Here is a 21,957-nt window from a genome sequence, read left to right on the forward strand (position 1 = left end):
AAACAAAATAAGCATCATAAGTAGACATCTTGACTATTTTATCTATACCCCCTATAAATTTATATAGTCAAATGTGAACATTTTTTATGAAATTTAGAAATAGTAGATGGCTATATAATCAGGGTGGCTTATATTTGGGTGTATACAATGATATTTCCTGACTCATAAATAACAGAAGGTAGTGCTCATCAGAACCAGGGAAAGGGTCCATCCCTCAGCCTGAAAACATTTGCAGGGAAGCCCAACAAAGCTACAGGAGGTGGCTTGGGTGCAAAAACTCAGGCTGCTTTTGCATACAGTGTTCATCTTCTGAACTTGTACTGCTATCTACTCCAACCTTTTTTTAAAAATCTCTTTGGGCTATTATTTCCCCATCTCGTGGTATGTCTTATGTTATGTTTATGTCTTTATGGTTTTGTCTGTCCATTAGACAGTATGAGAGAGAAGAACCTGGTCTCAGAAACCAAGGAGGTTAGTACAGAGCCTGACACAAGTGACTGTGGAATGAAAGAATATATAAATGCAACTTCGATTTCATAAGCTTTAAAATATAGAGATATGTATGACCTTATTTTTATGTGGGGAAAAAACAAGTCTGAAGAATTTAAAATGTTACAAAACCTATTACAGCTGAAAAGAGGGTCCTCCTTTGGCTGTAATGTACCTCCCAGACTACCTAGTCCCCAAAGACGCACTGCTAACTACCACCCTGTCTCAAACATTGGACTCCAGTGCACACGTGGCAATTCCTGTGAAGTGAAACTTTATCCAGTCGACCAAGACATAGTCTAGGATGGCCTTAAACCCCCATTTAGAGTAAAGGACAAAATAACCTGAAAGGTGACTAAAAGGGTAAGGCCTTTATTAAGCCAGGTTAAGAGAGGTGTAGTTCATTCAGAAATTATAAGCTCATTTATGATCAGACTTCAGGCATCCAGGAGACATACATACATTCAAGGTTATATTGTTTAACTGTTAACGTGTCCAAATTTGCAGTTTTCTAATTTCTCATAAAGTTCCTTTCACAGCCAAATAAGTACAACCAAAATAAAAACAAGCCTGCTAGTAACAACACAGGGACGCTCTGTGCTTCATTTTCAACCCGTACAATTGATTTTGGCAGCATAGCAGGAACCTAAAGAGCTACAGTCCACATACCAAAGAACGGCTTTAGCGGGAAGAGGGCAAAACTATGTCCAAACGAGAATTGACAACAAATACCTAAAATAATTCAGTTGTATATTTTAAGGTTGGAATAATTTCCACTTATTCCTCCAAAACATTCTTCATCTAATTTGGATCTGGGGCATAGCATTATGTGAGTTTATGATCAGAAGTCAGTGTAGATCCCAAAGTCAAGAAGTGATAGGGAATATCACTGTGCTTGTCGTAAACATCAGCTTTTTAAATGAGGTGCAATTTTTAAAAAGTATATCAGAGGTAGAATTCTCTTGGCCAATCATTCTAACAAAACTGCTTTTTAATCAAGTGGCAGGCACAAAGACACTGCAAGATGCCCAGGTGAATTCTTATTCATCAAAGATAATTTTATGCTTAATACAGTGTCACTGCAGAGTTTTTTCAATCTCAAACTATAATCAAAGAGCTAATTGTATATCTCAGTTATCAGCACTGTGAATTGTCTAGAACAGCATTTACCCAAGTTCCATAAAATACTAACTCTTTGCAATGTAAACAGATGTTCCAGGAAAAGAAAAATTCTTTTCATTAAATGACTTGGAGAAATTTTGGATTAAAGAACATTAAACAGGTCCCTTGATTACAGAACATCCAGAGTCTTGACTATGCTAATATGCATAGTGGTTCTCCAAGCACAGGATAGAGTATGTATTGTTTTCCAAAAACATTTGACAAATGGAATCCTTTCTTCTAATGATATCTCATAGAATTTCACTTTGATAAACATGCTTTGGGAAATGTGAACCTAGATCAGATCAACCCGGTTTTTGTCAAATTAGTCTCTTTCCATTTTCCCACAGTTCATTATGACCCACATACTTGAGGGAGAAAATAGCCACTATGACATAGTGGCTTATTAAAATAATAGTCTACTTCACCAACAATTACATTTAAAAGCCACATAGATCCTGCTCTTGAGAAAGAAGTCTGAAACCCAGGTGGCTCAATTCTGAGGAGTTCCTGCATTGTGTATCTTGTGTCCAGACTGTCACAGTTCTAATCTTTATCTTATACTAAAAAAGTAGCAATCGGTGGATGTGTTATTGTAACCAACTACTCTGAAGAAAGAAAACATTATGTTTTAGTGCACACAACAAAGTTTTCTCAAAATGGCAGATGTGGCACTTCAGATAGAGAAGAGAAAGAGTTTAGAATAAATGATATTTAAAGCCAAATAATATATTTGCACGACAGCTGGTACTGAAGGAGACCAATGGATTCCCAACTGGAAGACATCCTTGCTACTGACATGGATGCTCTATGTGGGCAGCAGCATCCCCAGTTGTCCATGAGCTGCCCTCTTGGATGGCACCTTTAATTATCACATGAAGCACCCTTAAGTTAGTCTCAGGATGCCAGGATTTTGGAGTTGAAAGGGGACTTACCCCAATACAAGCCTCTCATTTTGTAGATGAGAACACAGGCTCAGAGAGGAAAAAAAAATCACTTGCCCAAGATTACATGGTTAATTAGTGACTGAGCCTAGACTAGAACCCACATCCCCAACTGCCTTGGTACTCTCTTTCCTTACCCACTCAACTCCTTGTAGCCCAGAGCAGACCTGTGGTTCAGATAGCCTTCTAGAAGCTTCTGTTCTGACTTGTCCAGCTGCAGACATACCCTCATGGCTACCTCCTTCCAACGGTTTTTCATTCCAGAGCAAGAAGCAGCCAAGGAACACATGATCTGGTTCACTTACAGAAGCTGCTGCAAATCAGATGCCCAGGGAAGGACATCTTTAGTCAGGAAAAAGATCTTGAGATATTCAAAGGTAAAGAATCTTGTCTTACCAACTGTTAAACTGCAACAAGTAGCACAGTACCTGGCACACAAAAGTCCTCAAAAAGCATCAGTGGGGCTGCTTGCAGAACTCAGGGCAGAGCGTTGCATGCCCTGAAGAAGCATCCCAGTCTCTCCCATTATTTAAAAAAAAAAAAGAAAAGAAAAAACTTTCCACTATTCCACAAAATTCACATGATGCCTCCTTACCCAAGTTTATGCTATCTAATTCTTCCATTTTTGGAGTAGCTTGACCATCATCTTCACTGGTGCCACAGTTACTGGGACCAGTAAGCATATAAAGAAACAGTCTGCACAGGAGAGAGGGGTGCACCCACTCATGACTGAGACCTGAGAAAGAATGCCAGTTCCTTCTCTTTTTTTTTTATTTTTTTTATTTATTTTTTTTTTTTTTCCTTCTCTTTTTAACGTCACCAAGTCCCAATCTTCTCAACTGTACAATGGTTCCAGATATGGTAGCTACCTGGGAAGCTTCTTGAGAAGATTAAACAAGTCAACAGGTATACAGAGCAACTTGGCCAACTAGGATTAGTTTTTAACTAGGTTTGGTCTTTTGTATTGAAAAGAAGTGTGAAGCTGGGTAGGCAAGAGTCCTGAGACCAACTGTGTGTGTCTTCCTTGGGCGTCAAAGAGGAGAATACCACATACACATCACATACTCACTGTCGATGAAGTGGTGTCCTGCCCAGATTCCTCTTCAGGACTAAGGCATTCCTTCCTTAGTTGCGAGGGATGTGCCTTCCAAGGTTATGCCCTTCCCACAGGTTGCTGGGATCCACTTACTTATTGATGAGGGGTAACAAAGGCCCAGCCCTCTCACCTGAATTGGGGTCAACTCCCTCAAAATGGCCACCCCACCTCCATGGGGTGCTGATGGGAAATACTGAGCATCCCTTGCAACTACATTCCAGTTCAAGTTCTCCAGTGCCCAGTCCTGCTTCTCTCTCTTCCTGAGATCCCCCTGTCCCAATAAACCTCCTGAATGTTAATCTCACTCTCAGTTTTGCAGGGAACTAAACCAAAGACATTATCATTAGGATAATTCATTGCTCAATAAAAAGTAGTGGCTAATATTCTTATTGTTGAAATGTTTAAGCAATCCACGCTTCTTTCCTATGACAAGAGACTTCCTGAGTCCCTTTACAGGTGACATCCCTTTATGGTTGAGGAAAGTGGCAAAGGTATAAATAACTTAAACAGATCTTTATTTACCATCTAAAAAGTCCTAAGTTATATAGTCTGTTCTCACAATTTTCTTCACCAAGGACCTGGCACTTCTTTAGGTATTCCAATTTTAAAGACATAAAAAAGAGTCACAGAAGATGATAGAATACTCTGTTTATAAACTTTGCATAAAGCAGGGGTGCCTGGGTGGCTTAGTCGGTTAAGCATCTGACGTCAGCTCAGGTCATGATCTCATGGTTCGTGGGTTTGAGCCTCATGTTGGGCTCTGTATGCTGATAGCTCAGAGCCTGGAGCCTGCTTCAGATTCTGTGTCTCCCACTCTCTCTCTTCTCCTCCCTCAGTCACACTCTCTCTCTCTCTCTCTCTCTCTAAAAAATTAATAAACATTAAAAAAAATAAACTTTGCACGAAGCTTAGTGTACTCTGAGGAATCATTTTATGTCATCTTAAATGGCCAATCTAATATCCAGTGCTGAGAGAGCACAAGCCCAAGTTTGGGGCTTACAGTAATGATTCAAATCCTACTGAAGGCAGACATATAGCTTCAGTGGGCTACACAAATGCCACCAGACATGGATGCACAAGGCCTGAGATTTGGTCTCCCCTCTGCCAATAACTCCAGCTGGAATCTTGGGCAGGTCATGTGCCTTTGCTGGGCTTGACATCCCTCAGCAGCAAAGCAAGGGGCTTGTATTAAATAATGTAAGGTCCTTGCTAGTAAGAAAAACTTATAATTTCTAAACATTGCAGGGGCTTTCCAGGCAACATAAATAAGTAAGATGTAGAGGGAAAGTGTAATACCAGAGAATAAATTAAAAGTATCATAAATTCAAATTACCAACTTCCCAAATGTGTATTACAGGAGAGACTATTAAGTGACTAGGAACAGATTTTATAGTTGTATTTTCCTTTTGCAAGATTTCCATCTAAATCATTGCCCATGTCATTGATTGTCATTTCCTTAATCTGGAGTGTTGGAATATACAGTTTAGCAATGTTCTGGACAAAGCCATAAGTCAAAGTTAACATTTTAAAAAAATTAACCATGCCCAGGTCTCTGCCTTGCATAGCAACATGCTGAAATACCAGCATCTATTAAAAAGAGGTTATTGATGATGGGGTGACATGCACTGTGATTTGCAGGTGCTCCCCTGACTAACCTCTGGTAATCATATCTCAGGGTAAAGCTGCCATAATTACCCTGACCAGGAAGAGTTGGTTTAACTGTACTGGTTTTTTGTTTTTGTTTTTGTTTTTGTTTTTGTTTTTTTGATGCATGTTGAACATGACTGTCCTTTAGGGATTTCTGGGTCCCTAGTGTGTGTGAGTTATCATGTGAATTCTACCTCTGAGAAAATAAGGTGTGCTGTCAGCATTATTTTCTTCTTTCAATCCCCTTGCCTTCAAAGTGTGGGTTCTTCAGTAATTCCTTCATTCTCTCTACTTTGAAAATTATACTGCACCTGCTACAGATGCTCCCAAGTACACACCCTAAAGGTTTCTTTTCTCAGTGACTTTTAATGCACTTTTGGTTCAGAAACTTTTGCCTGGGGAATCAATTTCTTCAGTTTCCAAAAGCTGAGGTTGTCTGACCTTCACAGGAAAAACTTTTTTTTAAATTTTTTTCATGTTTATTTTTGAGAGAGAGAGAGAGAGCATGAGCAGGGGAGGGGCTGACAGAGAGGGAGACACAGAATCTGAAGCAGGCTCCAGGTTCTGAGCTGTTTGCACAGAGCCCAATGTGGGGGCTCAAACTCACAAACCGTGAGATCATGACCTGAACCGAAGTCGGACACTCAACCAACTGAGCCATTCAGGCGCCCCTCACAGGAAAAACTCTTAAGCATCAGTACTTCCTCAAAGCTTTGACTTTAAGGATACCTACAATTGCAGATGAGTCAGTGAACAACTGCCTGAGGCTCAGTTTCCCCATCTATAAAACGAAAACATACAAACTTGCCCCCAGCCAATCCCAAGGTCAATGGGAAGATCCAGCATGAAGATTACCCCCATGGAAACACTTTGAGAAGCACCCAGAGCTCTGGCTGGGATTTGTTGTTATTGCTGTTGACTAAACTGATTATCTGCAGTGATTTTAATAAACATATAAAAATGGTGTCTCCAGTTTATGGTCCAAGCCTCACCTCAAAGTAAGCCCAGAGGTCAGAGTTAAAGGTAAATAGAAGAAAGGCAGATTCTACAAAGCAAGCCCCCCTCTCTCCTTAGACCTGAAGTACATCTATGAAAGTTTCTAATTCTCACTGGGGAGCACAGGGGAGGATGCATGCTGCCTTTCCCTTAACAATTTATATTTCAGGGACCAAAAAGAGAAAATGGAATAATATCTAAAAATTGTCTGATCCTTCTTAGGAGCCTCCTTCAAAATGAATAAGAGGTTACCATATTATTCCATCAAGTTTCCTTTCTCCATCTCCCATTTCCTCAAGCTTTGTCATCCCAGGGCATTCAGGACTCTATTTCCATAATAATAATGATTTAATTTGACAAATATGTTGCATTTCACTCTGTAGGATCTTCAGCCTTTGACAAACATTCACTTTGCTGAAGACTAAGAGCCACTAATGGAGTGAAACCTGAAAACCCTTCAGAAAAGAATAATGGACCCCACTCTGTCTCCAGGGGGTAATTTAGTAGGTAGATTAGGCTACCTACTAGGTTGATTAAGGGTAAACCTCTCTTTTCCATAGAAATATATTGTGTTTGTACAGAGGGGCTGTATGAAGTGGAAGATTAGGTCACAAATCCTCAGGAAAAAGCAAAATATGTTTCTCAGAAGAAACATGCAAGTTACTGCACATTTGGAAAAACAAATAATACTTTATTGGGAGGAAAGAAGAAAAACTCCATATACAAGTTTTATTTACATGATTTCACCGGGCTTCTTCGAACATTTCTAACAAATGGTTAGTTCTCAAATACATTGCACAGGATGCCTCATCACCTCTGACAGTCTATGAGTTACTACAAAGAGTAATGACTCAACTCAAGGCTACCAGAAACTAATTTTCAAATAAGATTTTCTGAGACTGTCTATAGGGACGGGTTGTAACAAAAGTCATTTTTAGCTCATGGGGGATTATAGTGTGAAAGAAAAACAAATGTCAAAATAAATCCCCAAGGAAAGAAAGCACTTCTGTAATAAACCTCAGTCCTACCCTCCAACATTCTGTGCCCTCCGCAGACTCAAAAATACTTGAGTATTTCTTGTTGTCTGAAACCATGAACAGAGTCTGGAAATGTTGGACGTGGCTCGGTCCACATTTCAACAATGTGATGGAATTTATTCACAACTTAATGGAACATCCCAATCTCTACACATCAAGATTGAAAATCCCAACGCAAACAAAACACCTTGCATTGAGTGTTAAAAGAAATCATATTAAATTCTAATGCAATTTTGAACAAATGTGGATTTTTCTTTTAAACCTGTGTTTGGAGAACTTTTCGCATCTTTCCATATGTTGAACAAGATGGCTGAAATGGAGCCTCCCTAAATCACTCTACACTGTGCCTACTGAACAGCCATGAAAAACCAGGAACTGAATAAACGTGTTTTGGCAATGATGGATCTCTTAACTCCACTGGTCAGGTTTCTTCTAATGGCAGTACTTAGTAGTGTACCATAACACAGGAACATAGATCACAGTTAGAGTAACAATTTTAAGCTTAGGGAATTGAAAGAGAAATGAACTTAACTCAGTGACTTGGAGAGATGAACATACAGATATGAGGCTTAAAAAATTGCTGCTTAAAACATATGTGTCCCTCTGCAAAGAAACAACTTACTAATGCTTGGGAACTTCATAATGAACTATATGTTTTGCTGAAAACTATGCATTTTTTGAGGTTTATGTTGTTTGTTACACTTCCTCTGTTAGCTGTTACACTTCCTCTAACTCTAATTGGAGAAGCAAAGTAAAGGAAGTCCCCTTGGAAAAAAGACATGGATGTAGAGGCTCACACAAATTGAAAAATAAAATTGTCTTTCTAGCTTTTTTTTTTTTTTTTTTTTTTTAGAACTCTACTAAAAGGACAAGAATAAATGGGAACATTCATTTGCTTTTTAAACTCATCACACTTGGGTTTAACCACTGGCAGAGAAGAAACTTTACAGTTCCCTGGGAACCTATAATTTGGAAACGGAAGCACACAAGAACAGACTTTAGTTTTCAGGCAATAAATTGAAGAGAATTCTGCAGACATACAACAGAAAAAGAGCATAAAATATTGGCTTGTGCATTTCTTAGAATGTTAGTTCATTAACTCGATAACTGCACAGGGAAAATTGCAGCCAAAATCTACAAAGATGTCCAATGGGATTTCAAATTGGCATATTTACTCAGCAAGAAATAGCTAGAGGCTGGGGGTATGGGGTGGGAATGCATCCCATTCTGGTAATGACGATTTAGTGTGAATCTCCGGAAAGACACCTTGTTGAAAAATCTCCATGCAATCTCTAAGGGGACACACAGAAGCCCAAAGCCCCAAGGCCAGACATAAATATCATCCTCCACAATCTGTGTCCTGGGTAACAGTTCTACAGAATTGTACAAAAAAAATCATGATCTTACATTCACCTTTAACACACAATTCAACATAAACTTGAAAAATGTTTTAAATTTTCCTCCTTATTGCCCAATATGTTGTTTAATGTTTTATTGGAAACTTTCGTTTATTGTTGTATGCTCTATATCTGTATTACTCATCAGTATAAAATAGCTGCAAAGGATCTGTTGGACGATACTCCCAATGGTCACTGTCTTCTATGGTTAAAAGCTCATTATCAGTCTCTCTGGGAGAAAGCTCTAGTAACTGAACCCTACATAGATCAGGTACTGTGCAAGGCCCTTTCATAAAGTGTATCTTATTTAACCCACCCAGGGAGGTAGAGACTGTAATTCCCACTTATGGATGAAAAAAAGTGAGAGTCAGAGAGGTTCCCAGCCTTACTCCTAAGCTAATAGTAATAAGGGTCGGTATTTGAAAACTGGACAGTTCAGCTTCATGGCTCTTTATCTCTCCCCCCTTCCTGCTCTCCTTGCCAAATTCTCCAAAACATGATTTAAGAAGTTAAATCAAGAACACTCTCTGCCCCGCGTCGGGCTCTGGGCTGATGGCTCAGAGCCTGGAGCCTGTTTCCGATTCTGTGTCTCCCTCTCTCTCTGCCCCTCCCCCGTTCATGCTCTGTCTCTCTCTGTCCCCAAAATAAATAAACGTTGAAAAAAAAAATTAAAAAAAAAAAAAAAAAAAAGAACACTCTCTATTCCTATAGATTGTGGGTATTTTCTCCAAGGGGCAATAATTCAAGGTATTCAAGGTATTTTCAGACAAAAAAGGAAAAGGACTCAGGACAAATGCACTAAACTGTCTTCTGTCCTTAATGGATCAAGCTGGGCTAGCTAGGGTGCTGGTCTTTTCCCTTGTATCATGAGAAGCCAGTGGGATCAGAATGCAGGGCTGTGCAACAGAGACAACCAGTGGTCAATTCCATTGCACATGTGCTTCAGAGAACCCACAGTGCTTTTTAAAAGTGAACTAAACCCATAGATTCCACATAAAGATTTCTATTTTATGGCAATCATAGGGTCTCTCAACCCTAGACCTACCTTTGTGGCAGCATTCAGCCAAAGCTTAGTGGTCTCAATTCCTTTTGATGAGCCATGGGCTCTTGAGTTCTTCACAGTCCCTACCACTCTCTATCATATCCATATACTAGGATGTAATTTTCATTATGTCTATGTCATTGTTTTTTCCTATGTAGGGAAATATTTCTACAAATCCTATCTCTTTTGACAGATTGAACAATTGGCCTCAAGCCCTTACCCTTCCTTGTATCTGCCCCTGTAAAATGTTCTCTTCATGGGGAGAGTACTTCCCCAATCCTTGCTTATTTGCTCAGCCATGTGCCTTGTTTTGGCCAGTGGGGTGGGGTGAAAAAATGTCAGTTTAAGTCTAGGCTTTATGAAACCTTGTATGTTTTTGCTTACTCTCTGTGCCTCTGCTACTATCATCAGAAGAGTTTCTCCTAAGTCACTGACACCCCTTCAGCCTGAGTCTCAGAATAAAAACATGTGGAATGGAACTGCTCCAGCCACCCACAGACCTGCAGTGAGAAAAAGGCATGCCCATCCAAGTCTACTCTGGAGAAGCTGAGCCACTTAGCCTGAAAAATCTGTGAGAATAACTATTGATGCTTTAAAGTCACGGAGTTTGGGGATGATTTGCTACACAGCATTATTATGGCAGTTGCTAACTGATACATCTCCACCAAAAAGGAAAATTAAAAGGCTGAAAGAATGAGACATAATAATTTTTTCTTACATGCAAACCTGTTTCTTATTTATGCTAATAACCTAGACCCTGAAGGCATCTGAGTATGCAACTCCTGCCATAAAACTATAAACCTAAGAACTAAAGAAGGTTGGGTTTGTGAAATGTTTCTTAGCATGACTGTATATCTAGATTGGACTAAAACGGCCCAGTTTTTGCCTGTTGCTATTATGTCCTGGTTTGAACATATTCAACTTTGTCTCCAATTTTAATAAGAGGCTGAATCTCTTCAATCTCTCCTTTGGAATCTGATCCAACAGCTATTATTGTTGCAGAAAACACTCTACCTGATATTTCTCTGGATATGATACCTATTTGGTTGGCTGATTCAAGAAGTCAGCACGTCCAACCATTACAAAAAAACTAGTGTAGAAAAAATCAAATTTAGTAGGTGTCAATCCCATAACTACCAACCAATCCACCACCCATGTAACCAATCAAACAAGATCCTAGTTGACAGACACTTATTAAAAGGATTAAGAAGCTAACTCATAAACAGGAAATACTTAAAACAACAGTAACATTAAAAAATCAAATGTCCCAAGAAAGGAAAGTTCTGTCCTCAAAAGGCAGTAATTATTGCATCTGAGTATATCTGCTTAACAATCCAAGAAAGTGGGAGTTTCACTCTCTATTAACCTTAATCAGAGACATTTTCATCAAAATTAATCGTGATTACTTTTTATTGCATTTCAAATGCTATCCTTTATTTGGGGTGGTCAGGAATGCAACTAAGTAATTCCAGACCATGCTATCTTTTATGAATAGGTCTATGAGGTAGTTATCAAGGCCCCTTATAAAAATATTGCTATGCAAAAGTTCATGAGTCAAAACAAGACATTAATTTCCATAACTAGATGTGTCCTTAGAAAAGAAATGACTATAAATAGAAATGACAGCAACTTTGATGCTCAACACGTAACAGAGTAGAACTGTATAAATACCCACATATATCATAGACAATTTCACAAAATGTTCCTTTTACCTTTTCTTCGTTCTCATAATAACAGTTAATCATTAACACTTACTATGAGCATAGATTGTGCCAAGTACAATTCTAAATTCTCTATATGCATTGACTCTAATCCTCAGAGCAACTCTGGAGTAGATGCAATTGTGATTAGTCCCATTTTACAGATGAGGAGACTGAAGCCAAGGGAGAGTAAGTCATCTGCCCAAGCACATTCAGCTAGTAAATTCTGAAGCTTGAAATAAATCCCGGGTATTCAAGCTCCAAAATCAGTTAAAGAAAGATAGTAATATTTACATCACTGAAAACGACACTCAATTCGTCTGCTATGTTCTGTGCCCTGACTGTACCTTGCTCTACTCAGACTCTATACCTTTGCTGATGGTTCTCTTGCCTGGAGTGCTGTCCCTACTGCTGCATCCCTCCCATGTCAGACTCATTCAGCTCTAATCCCAACCGCTCCAGGAAGACTCTCCACCACTCAACAGTTTTCTTGTCGTCCTCTTACAACTCTTCTCCAGAACTCTCACCATCTAAAGATGGTCAGATTAAGTTTGAGTCCTGGTTCTGCCACTTACTAGCCAAGTAATCTTGGGCAAGTTAGGTAACCTCTCAGCCTCCTTCTTCTCAAACATCAAATGGGATAACAGTTAAACCACCATGTAGATGGTTGTAGTGCACTCTATAGTTTTACTGTCCAGCATAACTTCTACCAACACACTCCTTTCTTTTTTGTGGGAAGTCACCTATTCCCACTCTCAGCCCATATGACTTGGGTGTGGCTAACTCCTATCCTCTAAGCTCCAGGTGGTCACATCTTGGCCTTGTCAATATATGCATTCTTTCATTCTTTGAACTTTTGCTAGAACCACTAAGAAATAACTTTTCTCCTCCCCCAAGGTGACTGCGCTCACAATGGAGGCTGGCTGCTGAGGCCATGGTTGGCATCACTGTGGACAGCTTTCCTAAGAATCAAAGCAACAAAGAGCAACTATGAGTAGGGTAGAGATGGATTCCTAATGCCACTGTTGGAATATCTGAATGAAGTCAGGCCTGAAGTCCACCCTTCAGTTAACTGTCCTTTTCAGTTAACTGATGCCCTTTTTTGCTTAGTTAAGACTGAGTTGTGTTCCTGTCACTTGCAACTAAGAGTCCCAACTAACCCAGTTCATATAAGAATTAAATAGGTGCTATAAAGTACACAGCACAGTACCTAGTATACTGAAAAATTCTATAAATGATAGCTACTACTGTTATGGTTCCTCTACATTAGTTTCTTGAAAGCAGGGAGACCCGGAGTCAGGTATACCTCCACTCTTTTACTAGCATGTCGCTTGATAACTTTTCTGAGATTCCAATTTTACCATATGTAAAATCACTAACACTGTGGTGAAGAAAAAATGAGACTATATGCCTGGAAATAAAATGTTCTACAAATTTTAGTTCTCATCATCTCAGTCTATAGGCTCCAATTTAATATCTCATATGACTGGGGGGGGAAACTAAGATCCAAAATCCTGGGACAAGAACACGGAGGAAGTTGTGGATTCAAATAAGCTAATGGTCCATGTGAAGGTGGTCCCACGCCTGAACAAAGGACCTGATGTTACTACTGTGCAAACCAAATCAGGTATCCAAACAAAGGGGCTTGACTGAAACCATTAAGGCAGCTCTAGGATACAGAGGAAAAAGAAACTAATATTGCTAAGTAATCTCCATGTGCCATGCTCTGTGCAAGACATTTCCTTGTATTTCCTACCCTAGAATAATTACTTATTTCTCTTTTGGTCAATTAAAAAGATGAACTGTGAGTACATATTGAAACTATCTAACTTCTTCTATCTCCAAGGAGGAAACCTGATATATAACTACAGAAAGACACTAATTAATAAGCAAAATGTAACATGAACTCTGGCCAAGTTGAACTTAAACTACTCTGTTTAAAGCACATTGGAATAAATAAAGGCACTTCAAAGCAAATGCCCTGTTTTAGCCTGAATGTTTTATTGAGCACATGGGGAGAGCTCCTTTGCCAAAAATAGGGATGGTTAATGAGGAAAAATTGGTGTTTTCAGTCAGCCAGTTGGTTTCTCAGATAGGGCTGTCCGTTCAGAGATAACTATATTCCACAGAGAAGACAGAATAATGATCTGCCTCAGAGCCTCAGAGTTTTGAACAAAACAAAACCAGTTTTGTAAACTATCTGAAAGCATCCTTTTTCAAATACCTTCTGTGATAACACGCATACATTACCCTTCTACAAACGCCAAAGCCACTTAAATATAATTCTAAAAGGAGGACGCTTCTATGTTTTAAGCTTCTTGCCAACTTTATAAATGCGGCCCTTACTTTTTAAGGTGAGGTATAGGAACCAAGACTCTGTGCAGTATTAGATTTTATAGCATAATCAGCTCTTCTTGGGCACCATTCTGAAAATGATACTCCATAACTGTAAAGACATATTGGGTTCTCTGGGAGTACACGATTAGTGCTGGACTCAGAGCTAAGGCAAGGCCCCCATTTCTGTGCATATTTTTCCACAGCAAAGGATGCATGTCGGAGGAAGTCAATCTCCAATTATTTAGGTATAAAGAGGAGGAGGCTTAGCTCACCTGCAAGTGCTGTGAGTTATCAGCCATGCTATCTTCTCGCCTGCGGACTTCTTCCAGTAACTGGGCATTCTTCTTCTTTTCCAACTGTTGGTTGTGCTTGAGGTTGGCCACCTTTTTATTCTGATCCTTCATGTGCCTGAGAAAAGTCAGCAGAGTGTGGTTAAATTCAACCACTGGATGATCATATGTTATCACAACATGAGTACTAAGGATAGAATATATTGACATGGATTCGGGAAAAGGTAGAACTTCAGATTATTCCGAAATTCATTTAAGCACAAGTACTTATTGATCACCCACTTAATGCCAAGTGCCAGGATGGCACTGGGGCTGCTGTAGTAAATGAGGTATGTATAGTCTTCACCCAACTCATGGAGCTTTAAGTCTAGTGGGAGAGGCAGACCAGTACCAAGGAGACACAACTTAGGTTTCCTAAGCAGGGGGGTGGAAGGGGGTGATAAATCACATGCTGTGACAGATGATGACATGCATTGCATGTGTGGACAGGCATTGAGTGGGGGGGATGACTTTAGGCACTGTGGCTAGGAAACCTCCCTAAGGTGGCAAAATATTGGGTAAGACTCCAAGGAGCCAGCCAAGAAGTCACCAGTAGAGATGCTCCCCAAATGCAGGGAACAGCAAGTGCAATTCCCAAGGCAAGAAAGGACCAACTACTTCTAAGGACTGGAAGGCTGCAGTGAGGCTAGCCCAGGGCAAGGGTCTGGAAGAGGGGTAGAACCTAGGACAGCAAAGGTAGGCAGGACTCAGGGAATAAAGGGCCCCTGGTCTATGACGGAGAATTTATTTTCTTCTAAGTGGTTGCTCTTCTAATTATTATTATTCTTTTGGATCATGTTCCTATTCTGAGATCATAATCCATTACTTTGATTTTAAAATAACAATTACAAGGTTCCAATCAAATACATTGTCATCACTTAGCTCAAACAGAATAACAATTTGGGTAATCATCATGTTAAGTAAAGCCCTGGTGTTCAGATTAAAAGTTCTTAATGAATCTACAGGATGTCAAAGTGCAAAACCATAAAGTAAGCAAGTGAGTAAAAGACTACAGACCAAGGATGGGTTAAAAAAAGTGGGGGGAGGAGTTATAGGCTTAATGTGGACTATTTCACCAGCAGCGTTTAGCAAAACATTCCACAGATTTAGGCAACCATGTCCATGGCAGCTGGTATAAATCTAATCCCACACGTGAGGAGGCAGGAGGGCAGTACAGAGGGCTCAGGAGCACTGATTCCAAAAGAGGAGGGTTGCAGAGCAGAATCTTTTGGGATCATTCCTGACCCCAATTTCTCCTCCCCAGTATTGCTAAGTCAGCTGCTGTCAATGAGCCTGATTCCCAGAGCAAGCAAGAGAGAATCACTGCTCTGATGGAAATGTGCACAAGATGAGAATAGATGATACACAGCAAACATGTCAAATTGAAACAATTACTAATCAAATGGAAGACACTCTCAATAAGAAACTTTTATTTCTAGTCCTCATAAAATTATATACTCGGCTACTCCCTTCCACTCCAAGAAAATGAAATTCAAGAGAAGTGTTTATTAAGCTGAATGATCTTCTATCAGGAATTCCTACTAACGAAAATATTCTGAACACTGGTCTTTAAGAATATTTACAGTACCAGCTGAAGCAGTGATTTTAGTATTCCTAGTGACACTTATTAAGAGGATTATAGTGAGAGAGAACAGCCATCTACTTGGTCAACACTGGGATTAGATAATTTTTCCTCTGATATTTCCTTATTTGTATCCTATACAAATAGGTAAGGTACACATCTGAAACTACCAACTCAAGTCTACACGCTAATCTTCTTTTAGGAAATTATCTTTTGGTTACTATAAAGATGTTGAAAGCAACCTCTTGCTTCCTAATTGAACAAGGATATAGTATTTCAAAACTCATACCAATCTGGGGCAAGCACACGTTCCAGTTCAGGAAATAAGGTCAGTGCCCAGTAATAGGATGTGATAGGTCAGTGTTATTAGAGAGATTGTTTAAGTAGAGGACATTTTTATAAAGAAATACTTTTTATATCTTTAAAGCACACATTTAACTAGAACCAACTGCTAAATGTTTTTTACCCCAAGTACCACTGATAAAGAAAATAGACTATTATCATGAACATCATTTGCATAATGAACTCCCACAAAGTTCTCAGGGCAGTGTGAACATAGACAGACCTTACTTTCAGGAATATTTCATTTTTTTTTTTCAATCCAAAAATAAAAAACAAACAAACCTCCAAATCCATGCATCCCTTAAAGCTTTCCTTTTTTTTCTAAATTTTTAAGTTTTTATTTATTTTTGAGAGAGAGACAGAGCAGGAGTAAAGGAGGGCAGAGAGAAAGAGACACACAGAATTCAAAGTAGGCTTCAGGCTCTGAGCTATCCGCATAGACCCTGATGTGGGGTTTGAACTCATGAACCATGAGATCATGACCTGAGTCAAAGTTGGACACCTAACCAACTGAGCCACTCAGGCACCCCTAAAGCTTTCCTGAAATACAAATAAGTGGCTAAGAAAAATGGAAGACTGAAGTCTGGAAATTCAAATGCTGTCTGACTTGGGACATGAATGATTGGAAAAGAAAAGCTTGGTTGTGAATGGCACTACTCTGAATTTGGCTATTTGGATGCATGCACAGCAAGGTGATGAAAATTATCATCTTATCTTTGTAGACATGAGCATCAATAGATATGTATAAAGTACACACACTCTTGAAGAAGTGCTATGGTTTTCAAATATATTTCTAGCAGCAGAACTCTTTCTTCCAATAAAAGCTTACTTAAAAGCCAAAAACGAAAAGAAGGATTGCTCTGGTCGAAGTGGGAAAGAGATTAAGAGTGAGCAGAACCTCACCTACTAGACAGTCACTCTCTCAAGTATCCCTCAGAGAAGCCAAGGTTACCTGAAAGAACAGGTTGAAACAGCAATTTATGGGGTAGGAGGAGAGGGAGAGAATTCATGAAATTTAAATATATGAGATCCCCCAATAAAGACAAAATACCCCCACAGAAGCTCACTAGACACTTGCTGAAGGAACAACCAGTGTGATTTTTGCTAGTAATAACTTCAGCATCTCCAAGAATAAAATCTGTAGGTGACTTATCAGTCCTGCATCTCCGCCCATCTGCAGAAGTAAACCCACATGCATAGATAAACAGGGCTAAACTCCATACAGCTCTCAATTGTACTAAACTAAGGAAGTTCGAACTCCTGGGGTGCAGAATGCAAAGCCCTCTAGCAATACTGTCTGAGAAGAAAGTGTCATTGATACCCACTTCCCAAATTCTCACCCACGAGGCAAATCAGATTCTAAGCCTCTGCCAGAGACTGACCTGCTCCATGTTCGGAAATAAAGTTTCCTAGGGATAAGCTTTTTTTTCTCCAGGGAAACACCATTAAAAATATATCCAAGATGCAAATTTTTAAAAAAGCAGTTATGGGGGCACCTGGGTGGCTCAGTCAGTTAAGCGTCCGACTTCAGGTCAGGTCGTGATCTCACGGTTTGTGGGTTTGAGCTCCACGTCGGGCTCTGTGCTGACAGATTTTGTGCCTGCTTCGGATTCGGTGTCTCCTTCTCTCTCTGCCCCTCCCCTGCTCATGGTGTGTCTGTCTCTCTCTCTCTCTCTCTCTCAAAAAAAATAATAAACATTAAATAAAAATTTTTTAAAGCAGTTATGGGGGAGGGGTTAGGTTGGTTGGAGAGTACAGTGGTAGGGTCCGTTTAAATTGACTAGTGTCATTAAGCAAGTCATGTCACATCATTAAGGAATTCGGATTAAATAAAAAAATTCCAATAGGTATCAAGATCAACAATGGCTACTATATTAAGAATGAATATCATAGAGGACAGAATTCTGCTATTTTTCACTAGAACAGTGGATCAAATTAAAATTAAAATTGAAATTAGAAAGTGTTCCCTAACTTATTGGTGAGAAAGTGTCAGGCTTTATGGCCTCTAGAATCACATAGCTGGGAGGCAGCGTGGAGCAAGAGGTGCATATGCTACTCTAAGTCCATATGTGTATTGTGTATAAAGGAGAAAAATCAAAACTTCTTTTTTTTTTAATCTCAGCAGAAACAAGATGCTGTTTTTTTTGTTGTTGTTTTGTTTTTACCTACCTTCTCTCAAACATCTTAAAAGATTGATAATTTCCATTGTTGGAGAGGATACCAGAATCTAGCTCTCTCATATGATGTCAGGAGGAGTGTAACTTACAAAAATTGGTTATAAAATTATAAACTAATTTGGCAGTATCCACCAAAGTGTCCATACCTTTTTCCCAAGAAAACCCAATTCAGGAAAGTAGCCTACAAAAATGTCTGCACATACGCATGAATATTTATGCACAAAATTTTCATTACAAAATTTGACATTACACCATCAAAGTAAAGATTTGAAAACTGCCAAATATCCATCAGAAGGAAATTGGCTGGAGAAATCAAGCACATTCATACTCTGGAACTCCAAGCTAGCTAAGAAGATTAAGGCAAAACTGAAGTATGGACACAGAAAAACCTTTAAGACATATTGTTAATCAAAAAAGAAAGCAGGTAGCAGAATAATACGTATAGTCTGATCTTATTTATGTTAAAATATAAAGGCTTATTTGAATGTTTATTTACACATATCCATGGAAATGGAAACTGCTACAAACCCCACACCAGTCTGTAAACATTGTACCACTGAGGAACAGAATGGATCAGGGAAGAAGGGGGAGTTCCCATGTGTTACTGTATGTGTGTGTGTGTGTAAGTGAGGTATAAATACATATAAGAAAATGCACAGATATTAAATATAAAAATCGATGATTTTTGACCAATCAAAATATAGAGCATTGCCATCACCCAGCCTCATGTCCCTGACCCCTGAGAGGAAGTAGTCACTATCCCAGATTTCATCTGCATGGATTTGTTTTGTGTGTTCTTGAACTCATATACATGGAATCATACAGTACATGCCCTTTTGTGTCTGACTTCTCTGACTCAGCATAAGGTTTTTGAGGCTTATTCATATTGTGCCTAACTTCCATCTTATAGCTGAAATCAAGTGGTATTCCATTATATGAACATACTACAGTTTGATTAGCTATTCCCTTGTTAAATGGATATTTGGGCTATTTCCAATTTTTTGCTGTTGAGAATAAGGTCGCAATGAACATTCTTGTACCAATTTTTTGTGGACATATGGTTTCATTTCTCTTGGTTAAATAATAACTAGATGTAGGTATAACTGGGAGTGTAAAATGGTGTAACCTCTATGGAAGACAATTCTGGGATATAAGAATCTTCCAGGAGCCACTGAAGGGCAGGAGCTAGTAGCATAAACTCTGGAGCTAAGTTGCCTGGGTTCTCATCAGAAGTCCACCACTCTCTAGCTGTGTGAGTATGAGCAAGTTTCTTAACCTCTCTGTACTTCAGCTTCTTCATATATAAAATGGAAATAATTGTAGCTAACTCATAGGGTTACTGTGAAGAGCTAATAGGTTAGTACAGGTAAAATGCTTACAACAGATTCCAGCATGTTTCCTCTGCTTCATTCTTAGCTCATAATATAAATGTGATCATGTCTTGTGTAATGTCATGAATACATATCTAGTGTCTTACTTCCCACATTGGAATAGCAGCTATTTGAAATGCCTCAAACAGTGGACTTTGGAATGCATTATCAAACCCTCTGTGTCATTCATTTAGCTTTCAGTGTGCTTTACTTAATAATAAGATGAGATGCATTCCTGCAAGGCTAACCTAATGGAAGCATTGCAGGAAGGTCACGACAAGCATGGGTAAGTGAGCTGGGATCCTGAAGTGACTGCACAAGTAGATGGCCACACACACAATGGAAGCTAACAATGAGTACTGCATGCAGAATTTCTGATAATAATGGCTTTTACTGTAACCACTGAGATGATTCCACTTTTTTAAAGCTTGCAAATACCATTCAGTATTTCGGCATAGCTATACATTTTAGAAAGCTACATAACTATTCCAAAGATATTTTTATAGCACATACAAATGTGCTAAGTGTCATGAGCATGATAGTCCTTCCTGAAACACAAAGTATCTGGTCAGCTGTGGCTACTTGAATCCAGCTCTCCTCCCAGCAAAGAGCAGCAAGTAGGGCCAAGGTCTTAGGACTTAGCTCCAATATGACTTAACTCCCCCTCTTCTAGAGCCCATATGCACTCTCCCCTCCCTCCACTGTTGACTTCCCCACCCACACTGGGAAAACCTACAAAGCAGGTCACACAGCAGGAGCTGGTCACCGTCAGCAAGAGAAGGATTTGTTTTTCTTGTAGATATTTCACTCTGGAGAAGTTCCGAAGGGCTGACTTCCTTCAACTGTTCTCCCTTATTCTGGCCCCGAAGAACCTCCTCCCTTCAGATATCAGTAGAGCACCACCCTAAGAATGGATGCAACTCAATGGCTGAGTACCTACACTAAAGAGAGCAGATAGTAGGGGACTCTCATGGAAGACCCCAAGGAGAAAGCCAGGTGCTCTCTGATACCCCTTGTCCTCCTCCAGATGCATTTGGTAGGACTGGCATGTACCCACAGGACACTCAAAGGGAAAAGGCTGGCCTGTTTTTCATACTACTCAGGACTCAATGTTTAATCCTGGGGCATCTAAGAACAAGACACTGTTGCTGGTGAGCAAATCATACACAGTTACAAGGGTCACATGACCAAAAAGCCTGGCTCCCATTTACTATTCATCAAACAAATGTCTTGCTGCTTAGCTTCCCATGTAGGTGTCATGACCCAGAGAGCACAGATTGGTCATGTCGGTCTGAGAATGGTAGCCCTGGAGTGATTGTTTTTCTCACTGTCAAGTGATAAATGTGTTGTGATGTTCTACATTACTCTCACTGTAGACTGGACTATATGCTTAGGCTTCTCAGCCCATATGGTCCAAATTGGCATCACCAGGAGAAGCCAAAGCAAGGTTGACAGACCCGCAAGCATCCCCTACTGCAGGACACCATGGCTCCACTTATCCCATGGTGCTTTGGTGCCCTGCAGGAATGCAGACAGGGAAACCCAGAGTATGCAGACCCTTTGCCTCCATCACTCCTGTTACCACAACACCTCAAGTCACCATTATTTCCTGCCTAGACCATGATGCTCTTCTCTCCTCACTGGTCTCCCTGTTTCTGCTCTTGTGCCCCCTTTAAGCCATTCTCTAGCCAGCAGCGAGAGTGTTTCAGAACAAGTCAGATGATGTCCTTGCTGATGTACAATCCTCCAACAGTTTCCCATTTCCCAGAGAATAGAAACACACATCTGTGGAACCGACCAGCCTCATCCCACATGATTTTCACCTTTACCCACGGAATCCAAAAGCCAGTCTTCTTTCAGTCCCTCTCACCACGGGGCACAGACATGTGCTAGTCTCTCTGTCTGGGGCTCCCCCACCTTTTCCTCTTACAGCCATCACTCCTCCTCTGTGGCTGACTTTGATCCTTCAGATCTCAACTTCAATGTCTTCAGAGTCTTCACAGGGGCCTTTTCTGGGCATCAAATCCAACGATCTCCCCTCCCTTCACCAAAACTGCTACAATCACACTCCATGCCCTTCCTCTAGTGCACCCCCCACAACTTGTAATGATACGTTTATTTGCATTTTTCACTGATTACTGACTGTTGCACCACCAGGCAGGCATTACTGTCAGAACAGGGCCAAATCTTGGGGTATTCACAACACTGAAGGAATAACTTCTAACCTCATCCTCTCTGGCCCAGGCTACCCCCACCTCCAAGTTGGGCAATGATGCCAGCTCCAATTGGTCCATCTAATTCATTCTCTATA

The 21,957-nt window shown here is 39.9% G+C and overlaps 1 protein-coding gene across 16 annotated transcripts in view; it reads right to left on the reverse strand.

The window, feature by feature from the left end:
• Positions 1-21,957, reverse strand: part of ERC2 (ELKS/RAB6-interacting/CAST family member 2) — a 937,892-nt gene that overhangs the window by 411,799 nt on the left and 504,136 nt on the right. For all 16 annotated transcript variants that reach the window (XR_006715875.1, XR_006715877.1, XR_006715878.1 and 13 more), the window contains one exon: positions 14,119-14,254. Coding sequence is in view for 12 of the 16 variants with exons in the window: in XM_045493241.1 (XP_045349197.1) it covers positions 14,119-14,254 (136 nt within the window). In the remaining 4 variants the exon portion in view is untranslated. The remainder of the gene's footprint in view (positions 1-14,118; positions 14,255-21,957) is intronic.

This window comes from Leopardus geoffroyi, chromosome A2 (genome assembly GCF_018350155.1).
Source record: "Leopardus geoffroyi isolate Oge1 chromosome A2, O.geoffroyi_Oge1_pat1.0, whole genome shotgun sequence".
NCBI classification, from domain to species: Eukaryota; Metazoa; Chordata; class Mammalia; order Carnivora; family Felidae; genus Leopardus; species Leopardus geoffroyi.